At 37.3% G+C, this 27,276-nt stretch overlaps 2 protein-coding genes across 3 annotated transcripts in view; one reads left to right on the forward strand and one right to left on the reverse strand.

Annotated features, from left to right (window-relative positions):
• Positions 1-1,613, reverse strand: part of RNF125 (ring finger protein 125) — a 117,514-nt gene extending 115,901 nt beyond the window's left edge. Inside the window, exon 1 of the mRNA XM_086372875.1 lies at positions 588-1,613. Coding sequence (XP_086229001.1) covers positions 588-607 — 20 coding nt within the window. The 5' untranslated portion in view covers positions 608-1,613. The remainder of the gene's footprint in view (positions 1-587) is intronic.
• Positions 1,614-1,769: 156 nt separating this feature from the next.
• TRAPPC8 (trafficking protein particle complex subunit 8) overlaps positions 1,770-27,276 on the forward strand; it is an 81,919-nt gene continuing 56,412 nt past the window's right edge. The window contains exons 1-8 of one of the 2 annotated variants that reach the window (XM_086372859.1): positions 1,770-2,287; positions 9,155-9,349; positions 18,695-18,784; positions 20,320-20,494; positions 22,643-22,796; positions 24,928-25,021; positions 25,688-25,944; positions 26,558-26,673. In XM_086372859.1, coding sequence (XP_086228985.1) covers positions 2,131-2,287; positions 9,155-9,349; positions 18,695-18,784; positions 20,320-20,494; positions 22,643-22,796; positions 24,928-25,021; positions 25,688-25,944; positions 26,558-26,673 — 1,238 coding nt within the window. In that variant the 5' untranslated portion in view covers positions 1,770-2,130. The remainder of the gene's footprint in view (positions 2,288-9,154; positions 9,350-18,694; positions 18,785-20,319; positions 20,495-22,642; positions 22,797-24,927; positions 25,022-25,687; positions 25,945-26,557; positions 26,674-27,276) is intronic. The other variant, XM_086372860.1, reaches the window with a different exon arrangement.

Genomic DNA, 27,276 nt, shown 5'->3' on the forward strand with positions numbered 1-27,276 from the left:
ACTGCTAGTGGGCAATAGGCTTCTTTGGGGGGGTGATCAAAGTGTTCCAGGATTACTAGTAATGATTGTGCAACTTTCTGAATACAGTAAAAACCACTGAACTGTACACTTTAAAGGAGTGAATTTTATGATATGTGAAGTCTATCTTCAAATATCCATTTAGAGTAAATTACACTTGAGAGTCCTTCTCCCAGAGTCTAATACAGTTAGTTTACCTCCAATGTAAAAAACAAGTTGCCTTTTTAACTTCTGAGTTGAGAACTAAAGTAGCATGCTTGCACTGAGGCGCCCTGTTACAAAAAATGTATTAACTTGAGTCACCCGCGGTTACATAAGATTCTCACATTATAAAGCGTAAGGGACACATCAAAGGTATTCAAAAGGGAGTATGTATACTCCAGGGGATAAAAGACGACTTTCCAAGAGGTTCTCAAGCACAGACGGTTCTAAGGAAATGAATTTCCAGATCCTCAACTTGCATGTGTTATTGTTTCTAGACTGATCTGTGGCTAAGTTGCCATGTCATAAGTTCCTATTGCCCTTTCCTACCTCCCATTTTTCAATTTATAGGAGAAAGGCATACTCACCTCTCATGAATTCTTACCATGGTGAAACTTCAGGGTGCCAAACAATCCGACAGTTTGAGACACTCTTCTTTGGGGAATGTGCTTAGTCGCTCAGTCATGTCCGACTCTTTGCGACCCCGTGGACTGTAGCCGGCCAGCATCCTCTGTCCAACCCATCTCCTGTGTCTCCTGCATTGCAGGTGTATTCCTTCACCCACTAAGCCATCAGGGAAGCAAGCCCCCTTGCTTGGAGAAGCGTCCTTTAAACCAAGGACCATAAAGCCATGATACGGCGTTGCATTTTTTCCCTGTCTTGTATTTTTGACATACAATTCAGAGTTAAGTCCAATCAGTTGAATATTTTAGTAAAATTCCTTTCATTAACTTCTACACTTTGAGAAGAAAAGTCTATAAAAATGAAAGCTAGGAAGAGAAGCCGATTCAGGTCTTCATTCGGTACATGATTACTGGCTTCCCACACCCTCATCCCTAGAAAGTAATTTTTCCAGCAGAGTGTGAAAAGGAAGCGCCCGAGGATGAAGGGGTCGGGGGCCAAGGCTTTCCCTGAGACCAACGAAAACGCAGGAGTTTCTCTTACACTTGGGTTAACTGCCACATATTTTTGTGCCACAACGGCACATATTTATGCCCGCTGGTTGACAGTCCACCTTCGTAGTACACCTTTCTAAAAGCATGGTTGTGTTCAAAAGGTACGTGGACGGTTTAAGCCGGCTCCAGAGAAACCTCCAAGAATCCGGCCGGCAGCTAGCTCTCTACAGTGAGCAGGTTTCCCTAGTCATTCCACCAGAAGTGTGGGAAGGGCGGGGCGAGCCGGCCGGAAGCTGCGAGAACAGCCACACAAGGTTTGTCCACTGTTTCCAGGGAGGACCAAGTCGGCGTGGAAGGCGAATGGGCACCTCCCCACTGTGACAGCACCGACCACGAGCGTCATCCTACCTACTCCCTCGTCACACCTCGCTGGTCTTCTACGCGCTGACAGAACCAGGCCAAACGTCGCGTGCCTACCCGCCTGGCTCCGCCCACCACGCTCGTAGCCCCGCCCCAGACCCGCCCAACAGGAGGTCCACCCATCGCACTTCCGGCATCAGCCGGCAGACCAGCCTCTTTCCCTCTTCAAGGCTCTCTTCTCCCGCCCCTATCGACTTTAACACTGTCACGTGAGGGGCGAGCGCGGGGGCTGCCGGGATAAGTACGCCGGTGGGTCAGGGTTCGGCCTCAATATGGCGGTTCCAGTCCGGCAGTGACCAAGGCTTTGCCGTCGAGAGGACTAACTGGCGACTGCCGGCGTCTCCACCTATCAGGGTGGAATGCGAGGACGCCGGGGCGAGCGCTGAGGAGCGGCGGTGACGGGGAGGGGTCGGTGGCGGGTGCTCCGGGAGCCAAGGCGGCAGCGTCTGTTCGTTCTATTGGTCTCAAGGCTTCAGCGCCCGGCCCCGCCCGGCCGGGCCAGGCCGGCGGGCGGCGGCGGTAGCTGCTGCAGCCGCAGGATCAGCCTCCGAGAGTGGGCCGGAGGGCGGACGCCGCCGCTGCCTCTGCCGCTGTGATGGCCCAGTGTGTACAATCAGTGCAGGAGCTCATCCCGGACTCCTTCGTCCCCTGTGTGGCCGCGCTGTGTAGTGACGAAGCCGAGCGGCTTACTCGTCTCAATCACCTTAGCTTCGCGGAGTTGCTTAAGCCCTTTTCTCGCCTCACTTCCGAGGGTATGTGGTCTCCCCTTTGCACTGAGCTCCCGCAAAGCCGGGGCCGGGAGAGGGAAGTTGGGGGCGGGCGGGGAAGAGAAGGGCGGTGTTTACATCTCGGAGCCGGGAGAGTGGCGTCGGGCTGGGGCCCCACGGTGTCTTTAGTGGCCGCTGGAGGAGGTTCCGTAAAAGAGATGGTCAAGACAGCAACGTGGTTCTGACCTCCAGTTTTTCGGGCACTTCCCGGACAAACGAGCTGCTGCTGCTGCTGCTAAGTCGCTTCAGTCGTGTCCGACTCTGTGCGACCCCAGAGACGGAAGCCCACCAGGTTCCCCCGTCCCTGGGATTCTCCAGGCAAGAACACTGTTGGGTAATTAGAGAAAAACGTGAGTCGAAGAGAAGGGCATTGAGCCTGTTCTCAAGGGCCGTAGGGAGGGAATTAGGAAGTTGCAAGGAGGTCAGGCTAAGAAGATGCTCGCTGTTAGACCAATGAGGTCTTAGTAAAGAAGACGAATTGTCTTCCCCTGGGAGTTAAACTGGGTTTTCAAAGTTGCCTTAAGTATTATATTCTTTAGCAGTGAGGCGTATCCCTTTCAAGACTTAGGTTTACTTTACTTTTTTCTTTTGAAAACATTTCTCTAGGTATCCAGAATTTTACTTTACCTCTCAAGCAAATAAAAGGTAAAATAGTGAAACTTGGAACAGCTTTTTTTTTTTTTTTGGCCTGATGGATGAGGAAATAAGGACAAGTTGTAGTTACAATAATTTAATCGAGTTACTGGCAGTTATCTAGATTTATAGGGATGGAAAAGTCCTGAAGTTTGTGGGTGTGTTTTTTTTTTTTTTCCAGATAAAAGTTTAATCAACAGGAGAAATATCTTTTATTGAAGAGTTGCCTGTTTTCTCCAGCTTTAGATTCTTTATTAGGGAAAAGTAAGCATAATAATAGCCTAGTGTGGTTTAATCAATATCTTTACCTGTACTTTGCAAACAGAACATTGAAAAATATGGGTAAGATTTTTGTTTTAGACTTTTAAAAGGTTCTGTAATAAAGGTTGTCAAGACAACGACAATGATGTTTACTTGGTTATGATGACTTCTTCACACACACAAATGCTGTGCCATAAGTTTTATGTATTTACAGGCCACACGTGTGTATTCTTTGGGAGAATACCTCCATTATAAGTTTACTTCTGTATTTAAAGGAGACAGGGAGCTATCCAAAATAAACAGGTTGAGAACTCTTGAATTTCCTTCAGCCTGTACCTTAGCCATCCATCTCATCTCCTGCAGTATTTTTTACTAACTCAACAAAAATGACAAAGTGTTCTACATTCTAAATTCTTAAAAAACAAAACAGAGGAGCAAGTTTGCCTATGATTGGAGTGCTCTTTCCTGCTCTGTTAATAAAGAATAGTAACACTAACTGATGTATATACTTAGGGTTTCTCTTTTAGTTTGTCTTGAGTCCTGTGAGAAAGGTATTGTTAACACCATTTTAAGTTTGAGGACGTTTTAAATTTGAGGCATGGAGATACTAACTTGGTCAGTCCTATACAGGTGGGAAAGATTTAAAAACAGGCAGTGTGATTCAAGACAAGGTATTCTTAGTCAAATCATCTTATCTCCTGTTAATGTTTAGACTCACTTGTTCACAGGCAGGAGCAGTGTCTTCCAGTAGTAACAGTGTGACTCACATGCGTAACTTGAAGTTACTTTGTAGTCACATTGTAAAAAGATAAAAAGAAATTGGTAAAGGAGATTAAATAATAATTTATTTAATCCAGTATTTCCAAACGTCATTTCAACAGATAGTAAGTATCAAAAAACTTAATGAGCTATTTTGCATTTGTTTTTTATTGCTAAGTCTTTGAAAGTTGGTGTGCATCTTACACTTATATCAACACCTAGGTTTGGACTAGATATATTTGAAGTGCTCGGTAGACACTTGTGCCTGGTGCCTCCTGTATTGGACAGTGCAGTGAATAGAGGCTGAAATCTTTACTCTTTTCCTTGTGTAGACTGCAAAAGATTTAGGGATGGAGTATAATGAGATAGACTTGAATAGGTAGATGTTGGAACGGAAGAGGATGAGCACTCCCTTTTGAGAACAGAGATGATGTTAGAATGGTATGGACTAAGGTAGAAATGATAATTGAGTGGTCGGGGAACAGTGGGAAAACCCCCTTTTCAGTACAGGATAGTAAGGGAAAAGGCCTCGATGAGGAAGGATCTTGAATTCTGGGAAAGGAATTTTTGATTTCCTATCTCATGGATATGTGATAGTCAAAAAAGATTTCTTAAGCAAGGGCATGGAGTTTGGGGGAAGTTGTGTGGTTTGTAAGCAACTGAGGTTTTCTTTTTTAATACAGGAAAGTTTTATGTGTTACGTAAAGATAAAAGATGTCATTATTTTTCAAAATAATTCTGTAGAACACCAGTTATGTATGTTTCCTGAAAAAAATTTGTGGTCGAGTAAGTTTGCTTAAAAAGCGTGTATTTGGGAGAATTAGTGTCATTTAGTGTATTAAGCAGAGAAGGCAATGGCACCCCACTCCAGTACTCTTGCCTGGAAAATCCCAGGGATGGGGGAGTCTGGTAGGCTGCAGTCCATGGGGTCGCTAAGAGTCCGACACGACTGAGCGTCTTCACTTTCACTTTTCACTTTCATGCATTGGAGAAGGAAATGGCAACCCACTCCAGTGTTCTTGCCTGGAGAATCCCAGGGATGGGGGAGCCTGGTGGGCTGCCGTCTCTGGGGTCGCACAGAGTCGAACACGACTGAAGCGACTTAGCAGCAGCAGCAGCAGTGTATTAAGAGCTCTGGGAACACCTACTGTCAGGAGACGTTTTAAAAGTGTAATCTAGTTTACCAGATTTATTTGAACATGAAGTTGAGTTTTCAGAAACAGTGGTCTTGAGCAGCCAATAATCTGTGGGCAGCACGTACTGGTGAATGTTGCTTCAAGGAGCTATATGTGGCAGTCTATAAAAGTAAGGCAGTGGTGGAGCTGAATTTCACCCTGAAATTGAGATGTTATTTGCTATATAAAGTCACCTTTTGTGACGTTATAATCTTAATAAAGCCTTAATATAATTATTTAATTTTGAAGCTCTGGGATTTTTGTGTGTGTGATTTAAGAGCTTTTGTCAATCATTCTTAATTCTTGCTTTTCTCTTTATTAAGCTGATTTTGTGCTACTCCAGTGTATTACTTATCAATTGTTATGTAATAAATTGCCCTGAAACTTAGCACCTTAAAAGCGTTTTTAAAAATTAATTTTATTTACTTATTTTTGGCTCTGACGGGTCTTTTCTCTAGGTGTGGCAGGGGGCTACTGCTGTTACAGCGCAGGCTTCAATAGTCACGGCTCCTGGGCTTTAGGGCACACACTCAGCAGTTGTGGCACATTGGCCCAGCTACTCTGTGGCACGTGAGATCTTCCTGGATTAGGGATCAAACCCATGTCTCCTGCACTGGCAGGCAGATTCTTTACCACTGAGCCACCAGGGAAGCCCCCAAAGCATCTTGTATCCCTCATTTTCTCAGGGGTCTGAGAGTGGCTTATCTGGACTGTTGTCTCTCGAGGTTGCCCTGGAGCTGTCAGCAGGGGCTGTGGTCATCTAGGGCTGGAGGATCCACTTGCAAGCTCACTCCTACAGTTGTTGTTTCACCTCTTCACTGGGTGTTGGCCTGAGACCCCAGTTCTCTGCCATATGGGCCTCTCCAGAGGTTCCTTGAGTGTCCCTATAACCTGGCAGTAAGTTTCTCCTAGAGGGAGTGATCAGAGAGAAAACCCAAGATGGAAGCCATACTCTTAAAATCTTATCTCAGTAACCTTATCTCTTATAACCTTATCACAGTAGTTTTTGCTGTGTTCCATTGGTCACACATGGGCTTCCCAGGTGGCTCTGGTAACATATCCAGCTACAATGCAGGAAACATGGATTCGATTCCTGGGTCAGGAAGATCCTCTGGAGAAGGAAATGGCAACCCACTCCAGTATTCTTGCCTGAAAAATCCTGTGGACTGCAGGGTCTGGTAGGCTATGGTCCATGGGGTCCCAAAAGAGTCAGGCATGACCTAGCAACTAAACAGCAAGAACATTGGTCACACATCCATCCTGGGATGTGGGAGAGCATATACTGGGAAATATCGGGATCATCAGGTGCTATTTCAGAGGCTGGCTGCCATATATTGACTCATTTCTGGATTATTGATAAGATTACCCAATAACGACCCATTCCGAATATAGGACACAACTCTTAGTAGAATAACTTTTTTGTGTTAACACTTAAGAATACCAGAGTCAATTTAAAATTTTAAGAGAGATTTAATATACATAATGGTTGCTTATGTTATTTGACAGTTACGGATTAACTTCAAGGAAACAGCTTGTATCCTAAAAATATCAGAAATATATCATAGTATTTTGATGTTTTTTGGTTTCTCTTTCATAGACCAGCTGAGAAGTTTAATTAGGGAACTTGAGTATGTTTATTTAAATCATTTAGAAAACGAGCAATTACAGATGAATGTAGAAGAATGCAAGAAGCATCCAGCTCGCCACTACCTGGAGCCAGCGAATCTTGTCATACTTGCTTTGTATCTTTTTCTTTGCTTTAAGAAACAAAGTTGAATTCACCTTTTTACCCTTCCTTTGTCCCATTTCTTTCCTGCTTTTACCATAGGTAATCATTATAATGGAATTTGTGTGTATACTTTCTGTACATATATTTAGTTTTACAAATACACATATTCATGTCATATGTAGTATTTTTAAAAGCTTTTTGTCTTATATTTTTTAATTGAAAATATAGACATCAGCTGAGAGAGAACACACTGGAAATTAAGACAGTTTTTAATGGATGTAACTTTATTTAAAACCTAGGCGGACCTGAACTTAAAAGTTTATTATAAAGCATTTCCCATTAGAGGAAAATGTCATTTTTTAGTGGGTAGGTATGCAAAGTCAGTTTTCTAAGAATTGCCCTGTGTTGGTACATGATGATCCATAACATACTTGAAACAGGGTGTTATATGTGCCGCCGCCATCCTAACTACCTACTCATGTGTTAGGCCTCTGCTGAGTGCTTTACACTTACTGTGTTCTAACAATGTCTCATTTAAATTCTTTTTTTTTTTTTTTTTTGAGACGCTGGCCCTTCACATCTCTGGCCGGAGCCTTGAGCTCCAGGCGGCTCAAAGCCCTGGGGGTGGTGGTCTGGGACCTCATTTAAATTCTTAAAATAACCCTGTGAAGTAGGTTATTTCCTTCATATGTTACAGGTGAAGAAAAAAATGAAGCATGGAAAAGGTTAAAAGTTGTTTAGGATAACCCAGTTAAAAGTAGTGGGTTAGTATTTCAGGTAAAGTCTGACTCCAGGATTTCGGTCCTTAATCTATACAATGGACTGCTTCTAGTGCTACCATGGAAGCCAATCATCTTGTCTGATTATAAGAAAAAAATTACTTAAATTTCCTACTGTGCACCATGAGCCCTGTCTTACTACAGTTGCCTAAGAACCTCTTGCCTGGCCTTGAAGCTCTGAGCCCTGGTTATAAATCATCTAGACTGAGACAAGGCCTGTAGTAGGGAGGAGACCAGAGGTATTTATTAGGTTAGGAGAAGGAATATGGGCACTGATTTTTGTTTTCTTCCTTTTTACTAGACTCTGTTTTTTAGAGCCCTATTAGATTCACAGCAGAATTGAGCGGAAGATACAGAGTTCTCATATACCTCCTGTTAGGATATGTGTACAGCATCACCTACTATCAGCATCCCACACTAGAGTGGGCATTGATCTTTATGATAGTAGAACAGGGGCCGAGAATGCAGGCATCTCTGTCAGGGAACCAGAGGAACCCTGGTGGAGCATTTAATGCCTTTTCTTCCCTGGTTTTCAGTTTTGATACCATAGATCTCACACTGCCTTGAACCAGTCTTAGGGTAAAGTGAGAATCAAGAGATTTGGTATGGATGGTGGTTGGGCTTCCCAGGTGGCTTAGTGGTACAGAATCTGCCTGCCAAGCAGGAGATGGGGGTTTGATCCCTGGGTTGGAAAGATCCCCTGGAGAAGGAAATGGCAACCCACTCCAGTGTTCTTGCCTGGAGAATCCCATAAAGGAGCCTGGTGGGCTGCTGTTTATGGGGTTGCACAGAGTCGGACATGACTGAAGCGACTTAGCAGCAGCAGCAGCCGGTATTCTTGCCTGGAAAATCCCATGGACGGAGGAGCCTGGCCGGCTAAGTCGGACACAGCTTAGCGACTGAACCACCACCACCACATGGATGGTGGTTACGTGCTGCGTGGTCAGTCGCTTCAGTCATGTCCAACTGTGACCGTATGGACTGTTGCCCGCCAGGCTTCTCTGGAGATTCTCCAGGCATGAATACTGGAGTGGGTTGCCATGCCCTCCCTCCTCCAGGGGATATTCTCAACCCAGGATTGAACCCACATCTTTTATGTCTCCTGCATTGGCAGGAGTTCTTTACCTGCTAGTGGATTCTTTACCACTAGCCACCTGAGACGCCCTCCCTGTAAATTCCAAAGGTAAGAAGAAGGAAAAGACCTATGGTAGAGTAGCTGTGAGCAGTAGCGGTACCGGAGAGGAAGGTTAGACTGTCTACCTAGCCCTTTGGTGTGTAATGGAATGTTGTTGTTCCGTTGCTAAGTCCTGTCCAACTCTTTGGGACCCTGTGAACTGTAGCACACTATAAGTCATTTGTGTTTTGGAAGACTGTTACACTTGGAATTTCTGGGTTCCAAATTGAGCATTGTTTGTAAATCATTAACCCAAGTTTTTTTCTTTTTAATTGTTGTTATAATTGTTGGCTTGTTATACTTTGTGTAGAATTACTTTCAAGTTTGTTTTCTTTTTTTTAGTTCATATGAGAGATCCCAATAATCAGCTTCACGTAATTAAAAACTTGAAGATAGCTGTAAGCAACATTACCACCCAGCCACCTCAGCCTGGAGCCATTCGGAAACTCTTGAATGATGTGGTTTCTGGCAGTCAGCCTGCAGAAGGATTAGTAGCTAATGTGATAACAGCAGGAGATTATGACCTCAACCTCAGTGGTATGTAATAAGGTTTATTATTATTTTTTAAATGACATTTCTTTTGTTAGAAAAGGTAATTCTGTAATTTGGAAATCATTCAACACACACTTAAGTACTTGCTGAGTGCGTGAGCCTGAGAATACAATGTGGAGGACAAGTCCTTGCTTTTTAGGAGATTACAATCAAGTAAGCAGGCAGCCATTAAAATAACGATGAAATACGTGATTCCACATTTTCATAATGAATAATTTTTTTGTAGTTCTACTTGTAAAGTTAATTCCTAGAACATGTGCATAATATTTCTTGAATGAAAGAACCAACAGTAGACAAAAAAGCTATTCTTTTGTGACATAGTAATACAATGATTATGTAAAAGCATTCATTTTATTTTATCTTTTATTTTGCTTAGTGTTAAATGGAGGAAATGTTTATAGTATATAAATACTTATCCTAATCTGATGTGACTGGTAAATGTTTTCATAATAAAATTGGTAGGTGAAACTATAATAATATGTGAAGTGAGTTAGCAGTATTTGGTGTGACTCTTTGCTAGTGTAGAAAAGACTTGATGGGGGGACATGGGATAGATTTTTAGAGGGGAAAAATGAAAAGTACATCATCTAGGAATTTCCTGGTGGTCCAGTGGTTAGGACTCCCAAGCTTCCACTGCAGAGAGGCATGAGTTTGATCCTTGGGCAGGGAACTTAGCTTCTGCATGCGCCATACGTCATCTAATTAGGCTATTTTAGCTACCTAATAATCATCTTAGATCAGTATAACTTATAATCTATTATATTAATGCCTCCTAATTGCATGGTTGAAGATTTTCCTAAACATACAAAGAGAAATTAAGAGGTATGTTTTAGATCGTGAAGTTACTTGGTTGCACTTGTATAGTTAGAAATATTTGTAGATTTACATTGTTTAAAAATTAACAATTTTTCTTCTTTCTATGTCATTTTAATTCCAACAAGGTAAGTTACCTTGATAAGATTAAGTTAAGAAAATTTTGGTTATCTTTAAATCAAAGGAATCCATTTCAGGATATGTACTTTAAGCAGTTCCTGACATAACTTATTTTCATGAGGCAGGATTTGCGTATTTTGGGGAGAAAGTGATGGAATTTGAATTATTTCTCTCATCAGTGGAAAATTTGAAGTGTAAAAGGAAAGGCACTGAATCTAATGCCAGAGTGTCCAGGTTTTTATATTACCATTGCCAGGGTTAGTTATAGTTAGTTGGATAATCTGAATCAGTTACTTACTCAGAATCAGTTCTGTTCTCTGAAGATGAGAGAATTTGACTAGATTACTTCTTAAGGCCTCTTCTAGACCTTTAATCCTGTGATTCTATTTTATAGGGACTTTAACATTTTTATTACTCATGCAACAAATATTTATTGATTTCTTACTATTATGCTTTGCTCTGAGATAAGATGCTATATGTAACTTCATAACCTGATCAATAATTAGGAGACATTCTAATTTATAGTATCTTAAAATATATTATAATAGAGATATAGCATATCTAATATGCCAGAGTGCTGAGGGGCACAGAGAGAAATTAATTATCATATTTTTTCAAAATTATCTTTTTTTATAGTGCAGATACATTCCTGACCTCCAAAGCTCATATACCTTTTACTTTTAAAAAATTTATTAAAATGAGTTGGAAAAAAAAATTTATTAAAATGATACATGCACAGAAAGAAAGCAAAAGTGTCAGTCAGTCAGTCCTGTTTGACTCTGTGTGACCCCATGGACTGTAGCAGGCCAGGCTCTTCTGTCTGTGGAATTTTCCGGGCGAGAATACTGGAGTGGCTTGCCATTTCTTTCTCCAGGGGATCTTCCCAACCCAGGGATTGAACTCTCATCTCTTTTGTCTGGTGCATTGCAGGCAGAATCTTTACTGTCTGAGCCACCAGGGAAGCCCAATACAAACAGAGATAATGCTGAAAAGACTTAAGAGAAACAAGCAACAGTAATCTGCTCTCTGTACCCCTGCCCCACCAATTTTTAGTGGTTTTCTCTGGTATTCATTTTGTGTTTCTAAGTAATATTTTTATGTGGTTGTTTATGGCTTAGTTAAAATTTTTTATTTATTGATTTTTCATTATATGATTTAGCTTAAGTACGCCCCTTCTTCCATCTCCCTAATGTGGTTTTTTATAATTTTCGGTTAATACTCACTGTTGGCAGTACTAAGTATTCACTTCTTCACTGCTGAGCCAAATATTGGGCTTTAAGTTAGTTTTTATACAGCATTTTGTTTTTTTTCAGGATTTAGTTAATCACCTTTTAAAAAACACCTTGCCCAGAGTTCTTCGTATTTTTTGCTAGTTTCTCAAACTTCCAATAGCCTTTCAGTAAGATTTTCCCCTTGATTAATTTATGAGATAATCCATTTATTAAGATCTCCTTCCTAATGTCTTCTTTCTACTCCACACGTATTCTCAATAGGAAATGATAAGCATTGCTCAAGGGGGTGAAAATTTGGTAGTTGGGGGACAAAAAATATATACTACAAAAAAAAAATATATATATACTACAGTGATTTGTGACTCTCCAAAGAACCACAGTACATTAATGGATACATAGTGTATCTGTGGTATTACGTAAGAATATTCTGTGGGGAGAAGGAACATTTAGAAGAATATTTTAAAAAGCTCACCAGGCGGGGATGGAGGGGAGAGGGAATATAATGAAATGGAAGTTTCAAACACTGTTCTACTCTGTCATGGTTTGGCTGCATTCCAAGACCTGCTCCACAACTGCCATCCTGGAGATTTCCTTCCCTTCTCTGTAGCGTCTCATTCATATCTTTAGGTGTATTTCATTGATTTGGTAAAGGACATCTCCAGTGTCTTCCTAAAAAAGATTTATGTTTTGGAAGGTGAAATTTTTGAGGAATGAATGTCTGAAACTCCTTGCTGCTGCTGCTAAGTCGCTTCAGTCGTGTCCGACTCTGTGCGACCCCATAGACAGCAGCCCACCAGGCTCCCCCATCCCTGGGATTCTCCAGGCAAGAACACTGGAGTGGGTTGCCATTTCCTTCTCTTTAGGCAGACTGTAAAAAAGAATCTCAAGTGGTTAGGACAAGCTTCAGAAGAAAACAGTTTCTTTAGCTTCTTTCTCTGCTACTTAAGGCACTTCCCTTTAGCTTTATTGTTATGTTGGTCTTGAAGACTGAGAATGTGAGATGCTGAAGTACTGAATTCATTTTAATAAAATTCTGTTAGAGTAATACTCTTTGGAGATTTGAGTGGTTTTATTCATTTTAAGTAAAATTAATTCTTTGTCTAGAAATACTCTAGTTTTACCATTAATGTGAGTCATCATACTTTTCACCCATTCTGTTTATGAAATAGGTGTTAGATACTTACCTCATAAGCCTAGCTTTCACAGTGCCATTTCTTCATGAGATTGGTCAATTAAAGCTAGTGTTCCTTGGTGTAGTAATTGTAGAGACATAAGGATGGAATTGAAAGAATCCTCATTATATACAGGTATTTCCCCTGGTGGTCTCAGTTTTCCAGATTGTTCACAGTCTACTCCTTGTCTATTACTTTTTTTTTCCACTCAGGTACTACTTTTTTGTATTTGTTTCAGTTAACATGTCTGTTTAATTTTTCTAAAATGGAGTTAACTTTTGTTATCTCTTACCTATTACCTATTGTATTTACTCTTGATTTATAGTATTATCTGCTAAACTCAGGCATTGACCTTGAAAAGTATAAATTGGGCTACACCTTGTTTTGGTAAGAAGGAAGAATATATTTTCCACCCTTTTTCAGTATGTAGTGTACTTTTTCTGATTGGCTTTATGTTAACTACTAATACTCTGTAAGATACCATGAGACTTCAGTGAATAGTCATGTGTAAACAGTGTTTTAGGAGGCTGTTTAAGTATTCTTTAATGTCTTTCCAAAGATTTTTACTTAAAAGCATAAAGAACCTTTTAAAAAAGTGGTTATTATTTAAAATGTGGGTAGTGCAAAATAGGAAATCATTGCTCTTATTTTTCTAGTATCTTGAAGTATTTTTCTGTTTTTCGTCCCAGGAATTGTTTATCAATACCAGTTACTTTGAACTATAAGAAAATCCAGAAATAATGAAATACCCTAGGATAATGCAATAGTGAACAAAATCACTGTTATATCATCCTTCAGTTTGAAATTTTGTATTGCCCACAGTTCTAAATCTTCTTTCAGGAAGTTATGAAAGAAGTTTGGAGACAACATCTTCATAGTCATCATCTTTATCTTTTTTTTTTCTCCATTGAACACAATTGAGACTTGGGGACTTGTAGTCCATATTGACAAAGAAAAGAAAATTGACAGTGAAATACACAATTTTTCAGTTACTAGACGAATTAGAAGATGAATGCAGTGACATATGGCAGTTCAGACTAATGCGATCTAGTAGAAATAAATGAGCCACTTAGGTTGTTTTCAGTGTTCTGTAGCTACAATGAAGAATGTAAGAATAGGGAATTCCCTGGTGATCCAGTGGTTAGGACTCTGTGCTTTCACTATCAGGGAACCCAAGTTCAATCCTTGGTCAGGGCACTAGATCTCACAAACTTTGTCGCATTGCTGAGAGGGGGGAAGAAGAATGTAAAAAGAAATGAGTGAAATTAATTTTAATGATATATTTAATTTTAACCCAAATATTACCATTTCAAATGTAATAAATGGAAATTTTTTTTTTGTATTATCTTCAAAATTTTATGTGTATTTTATACTTAGATCACACCTCAATTCAGACAAGCCACATTTCAAGTGCCCAAGAGCCACATGTGGCTAGTGGTTACTTACCTTATTGGACTCTGATGACAGTGGTGAAATTGATCCTATATAGAAATCCCAATCTTTTGAGTCTTCAGATGACAGTATCTAGGACAGTTGTCTTCAAACTCAAGAGTTGATGAGTGAGCAATGTACTTCTAAAAACAAAAAGAAAATACAGTATTTTCACCCAGTTTAACAGGAAGGACTTAATTTAACAGGAAGGACTTCATATAATATTTTGAAATGCTAACCTAGACCGTTCCATTTTATTAAAGGACATATGACCATATTTTTTCATCTTTTATGATGTTTGTGTAACAATTTACTTGATAAAATTTTTAAGTGTCAGGCATGTGTATGAAGGTAATTGGAAGGAATCAGATGATGTAGAAATGAAAATTCATTAACTTAATCATTGTGTTTGCTGTTTAAAAATGTAAAGAATGAAAATGCTTCACAGTGATGGAGCAAAATAAAATGACCTTTTTGTTTTCAGCAAAATTTTGAGCCATCACGTTTTTCCAAAATGTTGCACCTTGGCTGTGCAAGAAAAACCAGAAATAATGATAAACTAGAAGTTGTTAGACATGTGTTTAAATCTGGAATCAATATTTACACTGTGAATGTGTTCTAGGTTTGTGCATAATAGTTGATGGACATTCAAAAAACATTGCCTAATTGAGGTACATATCTTTGAAACTGGGAATAGATGGAATACAATTTGAGATTGCTTTATTAAAATTTATAAAAAGCTTGTTTTGGTTTTATTCTTAATTCTGTGAATAATTTATAAAATGAATTAGAAATACAATAAAATATCAAGCGTCGGTTAAATCCAGATAGTAAATGCAATGTCTATTTTTCTTGATATACTGAGGGTTAAAAGGAATATAGTTTCAAAAAGACTGATCTGTTTTTTAAAAAAAAATCTGATGTATGATAAATTTAATTGTTGGACATAAGTAATCATGGCTTTCATCTCTTTAGAATACTTTGAGTTTTGCTGATTTTTTTTTTTAGAGAACACTTGATTAGAAATAGTCTCTTCAAGGATAGTTCTCAAGGGTGTTGTTAAAATACAAGGTTAGTATTTCTTAGCTCTTCATATTATTTAAGATTATTTGATTTGCAAAATGCTCATAAATTTTATATAAAAGTTCTGGTTTTAGTTTTTTGTAGCTTTTATAGTCTGAGGTCTTCTGAATTAAACCATATATTCTGATAATCACTGTTACAAGTGTCAAATATTTTTGACTTGAGACTCTTATTGAATTAAATAATTATACATCTAATTATCATATTTCTTTCCCTTACTTGAATATTTTCATTTGGGAAGATATTATTTTGCTACTACTGTTTATCAAAAGTTAAAGTCTTAAGTGCAAACATTATGTGGAATTTGTAATATTTCTTAGTGCCTTTTTCTTTCGTCTGAATGGTGGTTTTCTGGTACTTTCAACGTTTGTGAATGATTAGAGAGGGAATATATGTGATTTATGGGTGATGTTTATGTTTAGGGTAGCCAGTCTTTTTCACTTGCAGGTTTGGGATCACTGATGATAGTATTTGGTTTCAATAGAAAGAAGACCAGAGTTGCTGTAGGTCTATCTCACTGCCTGCAGCCCTTGTTAGATATGTATTTGAACACTAATAACTTCAGCTTCCCAGGTGGCACATTAGTAAAGAATCCACCTGCCAGTGCACGAGACACAAGAGACACGGGTTCAATTCCTGGATCCAGAAGATCCCCTGGAGTAGGGAATGACAACTCATTTCAGTATTCTTGCCTAGGAAATTCTGTGGACAGAAGAGCCTGGTGGGCTACAGTCCATGGGGTTGCAAAGAGTTGGACACGACTAAGCATGCACACACAACTCTCTTTGCCAAGTTACTGGCACTAAGAAGGGAACAAAGAAGAAATGGGGAGAGAGAGAGAGGGCTGCCTTTTGTAGAGTGGAGGATAGAGCATTACTTTTATTTTTTTTTTACTTCTTGGCTGCCTTCTTTCCTTTCTTACCAGGGGAAGTGTATATTCTACATAGAGAAACTTTAACTGGTAGGATGTCATGGTTGCTGTTTCAGTTCCAAACAGAACATGTAGAGAGGGAAAGAAATATGAGAAAAATACTGATTTCATTCCAAAATACGTACAAGAGAATTTTTAAGGGATGAGAAGTGTCACTAAATGTTAGTCTTAGGTTAACATTAAAAAAAAAAAAAAAACCTACCTTTTTTCCCTACGTTCTGCAAAAACGTTGCTTGAAAAAGCAGAAAGAGAACGATGCCCTAATCAATTAGCCCTTCAAGGAGGCATGTGGCTGAAGGAAAAAGTTATCTCATCAACGTGAATGTGACCGACTTGAAGGATAAAACCCACTTCTGCCATATATATTTAGAAAATTTTCCTTTGTTCCTGTATTCTATGTTGAGTACCCAGTGTTTTCCTGTACCAGTATTTAGAAAGTATTATTTCAGTTTAAGAACTCCTACATGTGTATGCATGCTTTTTTTCTTTTTGATTTATTTTTTGGTTAGGTTTTGTTATCTGGAACATAACAGTTGCAGAGTCAAAACTATAAAAGAAGGTGTATTCACAGAGGCCTAGCTTCTCTCCAGGCCCTTCCCCTTTCTCATCTCTTCCTTGTCTTACACATGGTGCCATTTTTTAGATTCATCCTGTCATTTCTCTTTGACAGAGTAAACTAAATCACGTGTGGCTCTCTTTCTTTTTCCCTTTGTTTCTCAAAATTGCATACTTTTTTGCTGTTGTCTTTTTTCACTTAATATATCCTGGGGGCACTTCATAGTAATCATGTGGCGATTTTCCCCTTTCTCTTAAAACTCCATAGTACATCCAGTGTGTGTACCATAGTTTACTTAACCAGTCCCCTCCTGGTGGACACGTGCATTTTCTAGTCTTTATTACAGGAAATGTTGCAATGAATAGCTATTTTGGAAGACCTAATTTGTTTATTCAGAACTCCCCGACCCACTGTGAAACAGACCCCTTGTCATATGTCTACAACTTACCTGTTCCTTGTTAAATCTAAGCATTGTTGAAGCAACAAGGAAAATAGAAAAATAAAGTTGATAAGGCCATTTCTCCCACCATCTGTGGCGATTTCTTATCTAACCAAATCTTTCATTATTTATTTATATATTTTCTCTTCATTGGTACTGAGTGAAAATAAAAACTAATTTTCAAGATAGAGACTCATTTTGACTGATTTAGGGGAAAGATGTTTACTGGTTAGTAAGAAAATTGGTTTCCTGTTGTAACAGACTAGTCTGTGTCATTCTCCAATTATGCCACTTTTCGTGTATGTGTGTGTATGTGTGTGTATATATATAGAGAGAGTACTATTTCTGGGAATGTCTTTCCTCTTCTGTAGCAAGAAAACATGAAATTTGTGTAGTACTAATCCTTCTAAACAATATGGGTTAGTCTCATAATCCATTTGTTGGAATTAAAGTTTTTTTGTATATATGATACTGGGTTGGATATGCTACTTGGTTAAGATGAATAGCTTTATTATTTCACCCGTCCCAGTTTAATGTGGTGTTACAGTGTAAACAGAAAATATACTTGCTATGCTTTCCGTGATTCTAAGAATAAAACAAAAAGTACGTAAGGTTTTATAGTCAACATAAGTAACTAGGAATAGAGAATAGAGTGTCCTTTTAGTAAAACTGTGATTTAGATAATCTGCTTAAACCTAATGAAATGACCAAGTTTAACAAAATTCAAGTTTTTAACAAGTTAGAATAGTTGTGATGTAAAATGCTTAGCATGGAGTGAGAGAGATTTGACATTTTAAGAATCACATCACATACATGTATGCAAAAAGTAAAAATACACATCTTTGTATTTGATCGTGAGGTAAGTATGTTTTGAAATTCCATTTGGAGAGGTTCAGTTGCTGTCTGACTCGAGTAATCAAATTATGAAGTAAGGTTTGTCAGCCTCACCACTATTGACGTTTTGAGCGAGATAATTCTTTGCTGGTGTTGGAGTGGGGTGTGTGGGGGGTATTGTTATCCCGTTTTTCTCAGTGTAGGATATTCTCATTATTCCATCATTCCTGACCTGTTTCCCTAGATGCCAGTAGCACTCCTCCTTGTTCCTATTTGTGACAAGTCACAGTATCTCCAGACAGTGCCAGGTGTTTCCTGGGGGTCACGATTGCTGTTGGTTGAGGACCGCTGTTCAGAAATAATGCCATTTATGAGAAAGAGCTACTTACAACAGCGTGACTAGTGGAAGGGAAAACTGTAGTTCTAAAATCTGGTTGTTCACATAGGTAATACTGAAATCATTAATAAATAAACTGTGGTATCATTGTGTAGGTTGGGAATAGGTCAGTTTTATTTTTGCAAGTACATGTACTGCCATGTATGAATATATTTGTATGGCTGATGTATGTATATCAATATATATATTAAAGCACACGTGAAAAATGCTTGTTTATTGCTAGAAATGATGTTTTATACCTTTCAGGAATATGAACTTGAAATGTGGTCTGTTGTAAACTGATTCTACTGAACAGTTTTAACTTTTTCTTTATTAATTTTAGCTACTACTCCATGGTTTGAGTCTTACAGAGAGACCTTTCTTCAGTCGATGCCAGCGTCAGATCATGAATTTCTGAATCACTATTTAGCATGTATCCTTTGACGTTTATGTTCTCTTAAAATATTTGGAAGTTACTAATCTCAGAAAGAGTTACATAAACGCAAAATTGTTGAGAGGATGTAAAAATTATTTTTTATTGATATGCTTCAGGTTTTCTTGTTGTCCTTGTTAAATAGCATCCTAGTTTCAAGACTGGTAGAGCTAAGTTTTGATTAAAAAATAAGAATACTAAGAGCCTGCTTAGTTTCTGTCATCCAACTTGCACATTTCATGCTTAATATGTTTTAAGTGATTTTAGAAAGAAAAAATGTAAACTGTCAGTGTTAACTGCTTATGCTGATTGTCTCAAAATTCCCTGGTGGTTCAGACAGTAAAGAATCTGCCTGCAATGCAGGACACCCAGGTTTGATCCCTGGATCAGGAAAATCCTCTGGAAAAGAGAACAGCTACCCTCTCCAGTATTCTTGCCTGGAGAATTCCATGGCCAGAGGAGCCTGGCGAGCTACAGTCTATGGGGTCTCAAAAGAGTGGGACACAACTGAGTGACTAACCCTTTTACTTTCAAAATTAACGGCTTATGCAAAAGCTCAGATTTAGAAACAGCTTTCCATCCTTTAGTAACATGTTTTATGGCTATTAACCTCCTTTCACAGTTATGACTTTCATTTTTTTTAACGTGGTTACAGAGAAAAGTTGAGAAGGGACAGAGTATGAAATTGCACTGAAATGGAATGGAGAGGATCAAGACTCAGCAGAAGTTTTCATTATGTTGATAGTTGGACAGTTTTCATATTGTCCCTATTTATTTTCATGGATTGCCTTATTGTATATATAAGTGATCTAAACAGCTGTCAACAAGATATCTTTAGTACTTAGAACCTTGAATTACTTAGAAATGTCAAAGAAATTATTTTATGCTCGCAGGAAAAGCTGTAAAAATCAGATTTTGTTTGTTTTAGCTCATAAAATACCTCCCTAAGTTTATTTTTAAAGAATAATATTAATTATTGGACTTCCTAGAAGGCACAGTGATAAAGAATCCACCTGCCAGTTCAGGAGATGCAAGAGACACAGTTTCGACTGAGTTGGAAAGATTACTCTGGAGAAGGAAATGGCATCCCACTCCAGTATTCTTGCCTGGGAAATCTCATGGACAGAGGAACCTGGCGGGTTGCAAAGAATTGGACACGACTGAGTATGCACACATGCTTGCTGCTGCTGCTAAGTCGCTTCAGACGTGTCTGACTCTGTGCAACCCCAGAGACGGCAGCCCACCAGGCTCCCCCGTCCCTGGGATTCTCCAGGCAAGAACACTGGAGTGGGTTGCCATTTCCTTTTCCAATGCAGGAAAGTGAAAAGTGAAAGTGAAGTCACTCAGTCGTGTCCAACCCTCAGCGACCCCATGGACTGCAGCCTACCAGGCTCCTTGGTCCATGGGATTTTCCAGGCAAGAGTACTGGAGTGGGGTGCCATTGCCTTCTTTGTACACATGCTTGCAGTTTGTTTTAATAGGATAGTAGTTACTATTAAGTAATAAGTGATAATTACCTTAATGTGGTTTACAAGGTATGTTGGTGGCATCCTCTGGTGAAGCTGAACCTGTGGAACAGTTTTCAAAATTGTCACAAGAACAACATCGAATTCAGCACAATAATGACTATTCCTACCCCAAGTGGTTTATACCAAATACACTTAAATATTATGTACTTTTACATGATGTAAGTGCAGGAGATGAACAGAGGTAAGTTTTATTTTTTTAATTGTAAAATATTTCCTGTCAAATGAGTTAACATTAATTTGGACATGGCTTAAGTTTTTGATATATTTTTCATCTAAGAAAGTAAAAATTAATAAATTAGCTCAATCTTTTATTTGATGTTATATTCAGCAGCTACATCATTTTATTTCATATGCTTATCCAAACTTTTCCTTCAATGTATGTCTATTAATCTTTGTTCACGAGTGCTTGCCATTTTATATCTATAGATCTTAGCTGTATTTCTTACTTGGTATATTATTATTGCTCATTTTTTTCTCTTGTCCCTTTCCCAGTTTTCCTGTAACTTTTCATTTCCTGGTTTATAGGCACTTCTTTTTTCACTCTTCACTCTTAACACTTTATATTTTTAAACTATATTTTTAAACTTGATGTTTTTCACAGTCTCAACAAAACATCCAAACACTTATTTCTTATGTCCCCTTTAATATTCTTTGTTAGTGATTTGCCATAGTCCTTTTATGTTTGGGATAAGAGTATAGCTTATCTTTAAAGATGAGTTCTTGGAAAAAGATAGTATTAAAACAGTTTTGCTTTTGTGGCTTTTTCTGGCCAGTGGGGATTGGGGAGAAGATGGGACACCCAATACTTTTTTGTTAAGAGGGAAACTTAAATGTCCAAAAAAGGCTTAAAAATAAATGCATTTTGCTGCTTTGCAGTTTATTTTGATTTTTGGTTCAAGATATTGATTAAAATTAATCTTTTGTTTCAAACTGTTATTCTCTTATGTCGATGCTATTTAGAATATGCAGTTAAATAATTGTTTTTTGTCCTTGTTCTGAGCACACGCCATCATTTTAAAATAAAGTTTTCTTGATAAAACCAGAGAATTGTTCTGAGGATTACTAACCTTTATAATTTTTTTTTGACATCATAAATAATCTGTAACCTCTTGGATAAAGTGTATTATATAAATAGGAATAATTTGAACTGGTGTTTATTAGTTTCAGTTGTTTGAATATGGATACCTTCCATATTAAATGGTTATAATGTAGATATTTAAGTGGTAATTAAAGTTATTAGATCAGTGGTTCTTATGCTTAACAGTGTCATTGGTAAAGCAAGTAGATGTTTATTGTACGTGAGTAAATATACACACACATATACTTTGTGTTTATACAAATTTATAACTTTTATTTAACCAGCCTTAATTTTACAGTGTGTAGTAGGATTTAATTATTCGTTAGTTTTGTTATTTGTATAGTATTAGTATCTGCATTTGAATGGGCTATATCCACATGTTTTTTGACACCAGATAGCTGATGAGTTTAGGGAGAAAAACTAGGTTAGCTCTATGTACCAAAATTTCATTTCCATTAGAATGTACTATTTGATTCTTAGGCTGACTTATTTGAATCATCTTATCTCTTACCAACTGTCAAGTCTAGTTAACTAAAAGTAAGGAAATCAACTGCTTTTTGTTGCATCTGAGATTAGCTCATGGGTCCAGCCGATAATAAACCAAGCAAAAAAGTTGTATTTTTATATAAGTATTTTGACTGCTTTTCTTGTGTGTGTGTGTGTTTTCTTCTTCTAAACTGTGTTTTCTTTGGAAACTGCTTAGGGAAGGGTAAACTGTAGCAGTAAAAGATGATTTTTTGGGGGGGATGCTATAATTATCTATTTTAGCACTTATATTTTTTGATAAGTATCTGTTATCTAAGGCAGAATTTCACAAAGTTGTATTTCCTGAAGGCTAGTCCACATAGTTGAGTTTCTGATTTATAAGTTTGAAGCCACTCTTTGGAAATTCACTGTACACAGTAGCAGTGGAAGACTCAGGGGTGATCTGCTGCAAAGAAACTGGTTGGCTTGATTACTGTAGTTCCCCAAACTAGTTTGACCACTGAAACTTTCTTTTTTAATAACATGAGTATTTTTGCAAAATTTATTCCATAAGACGTACTTTGGTAACTGTACTTTAAGGTGATAACCAAGCTAGCTAAACTTCAGTTAGAATCATGAACTTTGTTTTAATTTTTAAAATTATGCTACTTCTAATGTCTTTTTTGGGAACTATTTTTTTTTCATGGTTTTTGTATTATTTTAATATCTATTATTGCCTAAGATCCTCTCTTCGTTGGCTACAAACTTTTCCATTTTTTATTTTAGAGCTGAGTCAATTTATGAAGAAATGAAACAGAAATATGGAACTCAGGGTTGCTATCTACTTAAAATTAATTCTCGAACATCTAATCGAGCATCAGATGAACAGATACCAGATCCTTGGAGTCAGTATCTCCAGAAAAATAGTATTCAAAACCAGGTATATGTAAAAAACAATAATGAAGCAAACCACAAAAGCTGTATTTCAGTTTTATGGCCAATGGCAGCACTGTAGAATTTGTAGAATTACTAATAGTTATTTTATGGAATCTGGCTAGTTTTGATCCACTAGTATGTGAGCTCTTAATGTTTCAAAAGCTGTTTTTAATCGCAGTAATCCCTTCTGTGTATACCTTTCAGGTATAAATATCAGTGTTAATTGTTTTCTTGAAAGATGAAAGAAAAGTGGAGACTTCCCTGACAGTCCAGTGGTTAAGACTCTGCGCCTCCACTGAGGGGGGAACTAAGATCCCACAAGGCGCATGGTGTGGCAAAAAAAAAAAAGATGAAAAGTGAATTATACATTAAGAATTGAATTAGATTGACTAAACACGTAGATAATAGAATTTTTGGCTTGCACATTAAATTCATTATGAATGCTTACAGTCAATTCTTTATTATCCACATGCTCTGGGGGTTGCCTTCCTTCATTTTCAACATGCTGTTCTTATGGCCACCTTTTGGAGCTCATACTTTTTTAGGTGGGTGGGCTTTTTTCCCTAACTTTCCTTTGATTTCCTTTTCTTTTGAATTTCAAGGAAGTTTTGTTTCTTCCTAATCAATTTTTCTAATGTTGATTTCTAGACTAATGTTAATTGCTGTCTGTTGGCTGGTGTGTGGTGGGTGTAAAGTTTCACGTTCTTTCCAACTTTTAAGATAGAATTTTATGCCACTTAGTACTAGTCGAATGGCAAGTTATACACTTAGTTCAGAAAATCAAGAGTTGACTATTTTTTGTTTAGAAGGAAGATTTCTAAAGTGAATAGAAAATATATTTATATTTTGTATAACTAAGCTGCATTAAATACTTTATGTGATACTATTTTAAGAAATATGAATTAGAAAGTATGTAGATTTTGATGTTCTAATAGAAATATTGTTTAATAATCTGTTTATATATGAAATTTTAAATCCAATTTTATTCAACTTTAACATTGAGATGATTGTTGACCTTCTTTAAGATAATGCTGGGGGAAAATATCTGAGAGAAAAAGAACCAGTTGGAGGTAGAAGAGCTTTAAATAGTGTTTCAGGACCATACTCAGAATAGGAATAGTATTGAAATACTCAGTTTAGAATCTAACCATCTAAGGTTGGGAAAGGGAACATAATAGGTCAGATTGTGCAGTTGGAGAACTTTTAACAGAAGACAGAGCTATAGATATCCTATAGCTTAGAATTCTAGAAGTCCAGGATTGGAGGATAGTTTAATGGTTGTCAGATCCAGTCGTTGTTGTGATGCTTTAATTTCCTTTAAATCTATGAGTGACCTCATCTATTGAAAGTACTCACTGTCTTTTTAGGTGACCTGCTCCATGTTTAAGCAGCTTCAGGATCAAGCTTGTACTCAATCCTATAGGGACCATGTCAGTTTTTCATTAAGATGATTTTCAGAATATAGAACAGAAGTCTCATGTCTTTTAATATACCATTTTTTCAACTCTTTCTTAAATGTTGTTTCTAGTAAATTTCTTATCCTGATCACCTTCCCCTTAAGTTCTAGGTTATATATTTTTCTCAAAGTCTGGCACTCAGAATAATAACCTCATGATATTAGTGGGCTCATGGAGTAGTCTGGACATTTTTTAAGTTGTTTTGGTGGCTGAAACCAATACCCTTTGTACAAGTAAACATTGCATTGGATATTTTCCCAAAACTTCTGTGTATTCAGAATGCACTCCAGGCTATTAATACTGCATCCATGAGCCAGGGGATTCCATACCATCCTTTTTTACCCCTCCAGTAGTCCATCTGTCTTGCCATTATTCCTTACATAGTTGCATATACAGGGATTCATATAGGCATGTGCATATCACATATAAACAGATAAACAGATAGAAGTAACTTGAATTCAGAAGAATTAGGGTAGTGTGCATGTGAAACAATATAAGGATATAGTAGGTGTGGATTTAAGTGATAGAATATGATACATGGAAGTTAAGAATTTGGAGAATTAGACATTTTTTGCTGTAGCAAAAAAACAATGAGGTTTACTATAGTTGATAAATTTGGTGATATCTTAAACATGATTAAGTATAACCGTTAATACTTTTTATATTTTATTTTGATAGGAATCATATGAAGATGGCCCTTGTACTATAACTTCAAATAAGAATTCTGATAGTAACTTGCTTTCATTGGATGGATTAGATAACGAAGTCAAAGGTCTTGATATACTTTCTCTTAAGTTTGTCTTTTGATTGAAAATAGCCCTCTTGTTAAAGCATGCTAATCTTTATATGTAAAAGATGGGGGAAAGTTTCATAGTGAAAAGAGGTAATGGTCAGATTACCTTTTCCTTTGAAGATTTTTATTGAGTTATTTGAGTTTGATGTTTTTTGATATTTAAAAATTTGCTTTATAAGAGTAATAAGTCAAACTTCATAAAAATTTTTTTGGTACAGAGCAAGGGACAGTATGATATGTAGCATTAATTATTCCCCTGTTCACGTAATTTTGAGTTTTATTTTTGTATTTTAAATTATAGTTTGGATAGTGACAGCTTTAAAATTTTTTGTTATAATTTTTCTCATTGGTTAGTTGTGCTATTTAAAAATAATTTTTGTATTTTAACACTTTTCTTCATTTATTTACATGAATTAAAAATTTTCTATTTTTAATATTTCTATTTTTTTTACATGAATTTAAAATTTTCTACATGTAATTAACCCAAGTCCTGATTTTAGGGGGAAACTTGAATGCCGTTGTCTTAGACTTCTAAGACATACAGTAAGAGAAAGGGTTCCAATACTGTTTCTTTTCTTTAGCAGTATGGTAGTAATGCTGCAATTTTCTGTTGCTTTCTGAGTAAAAGAAAGATTTGTTTTTCAGTAGATGGCTTACCAAATAACTTTAGAGCTCATCCACTTCAGTTGGACCCCTCCAGTGACTCTTCTAACAGCATTGATGGCCCAGATCATGTAAAATCCACTTCATTACACGAAACAAAGAAAGCAAATGCTGGAATTATTCATGGTGCATGTTTAACCCTTACTGATCATGATAGAATTCGACAGTTTATACAAGAGTTCACATTTCGGGGCCTTTTGCCACATATAGAGAAAACAATTCGGCAATTAAATGATCAGGTAAGATTTAATTATTTGCATTAGTATTTTTTAAAATTTCAGGAAATAGTAAACTTGGGAATATAGTAGTATAAGTTAAAGAGTTTATGTTTTTATTGTAAAAATAGTCCAGTATTAGAATTTATTAACTTATTATCAGTGATGAAATTCTAGTAAATCCTGCTGCTGCTGCTAAGTTGCTTCAGTCGTGTCCGACTCTGTGTGACCCCATAGACGGCAGCCCACCGGGCTCCCCCGTCCCTGGGATTCTTCAGGCAAGAATACTGGAGTGGGTTGCCATTTCCTTCTCCAGTGAATGAAAGTGAAAAGTGAAATTGAAGTCGCTCAGTCGTGTCCGACTCTTAGTGACCCCATGGACTGCGGCCCACCAGGGTCCTCCGTCCATGGGATTTTCCAGGCAAGAGTACTGGAGTGGGGTGCCATTGCCTTCTCCGAGTAAATCCTAGAACAGGCTTATTTATTTTTACTAGGGATTTTGGATAATTTTCTTTAAATCATTGTTACTAAAGTGCACATTTGCTTACTCTTAAAACTTTTTAGTTATTTAGAATTTTTTTTTTCTATGTAAAGAAAACTAAACTCATGTTTGTCAACATTTCATTTGTTTTCTTAGCTAATATCAAGAAAAGGTTTGAGTCGATCTCTATTTTCTGCAACTAAAAAATGGTTTAGTGGCAGTAAAGTTCCAGAAAAGAGTGTTAATGAGCTAAAAAATACATCTGGATTGCTGTAAGTAAAATATTACTGTTTTTAGTTTTCCTGTATTTAACTCTGATTAGTGTTTAATGATGTTCTGCAAAAAATGACTGTATCTCTAGTTTCTTAGTTTCAATTTGGTCAAAACTCCAGTAGAGGTATGGGGAGGGAGGAGGGAGGAGGGTTCAGGATGGGGAACACATGTATACCTGTGGTGGATTCATTTTGATATTTGGCAAAACTAATACAATTATGTAAAGTTTAAAAATTAAATAAAAATTAAAAAAAAAAAAAACTCCAGTAGATAAGAATAGTGACCATAAAAAAGTTATATTAAATTTAAAAAAAAACTATAAGTAATTTGATATCTAAAAATAAACAAGATCACAGGAAGGTCACATTATTGGGTCTGTTTTCCTTAAAAAGATAAGAGTTGGATTAGGTATTCATTGATAACTCTTCTTTATTAAAGTACTGAGGTCTGGTAATTCTAAGACATAGCATGTATTTAGAAATTTTGTCTAAAATCTGGTTTTAAGGGAAAATAAAATTCATTTTAGATTTTTTTTTGACTGTACATAAAGGTGAATCACCTGGAATTGATCATTTGCTTCCTAATTTGACCATGGAGAAAGT

Source organism: Bos grunniens, chromosome 24 (genome assembly GCF_055505025.1).
Source record: "Bos grunniens cultivar Pamir isolate PY7600 chromosome 24, Bosgru_T2T1.0, whole genome shotgun sequence".
In the NCBI taxonomy this organism is placed as follows: domain Eukaryota; kingdom Metazoa; phylum Chordata; class Mammalia; order Artiodactyla; family Bovidae; genus Bos; species Bos grunniens.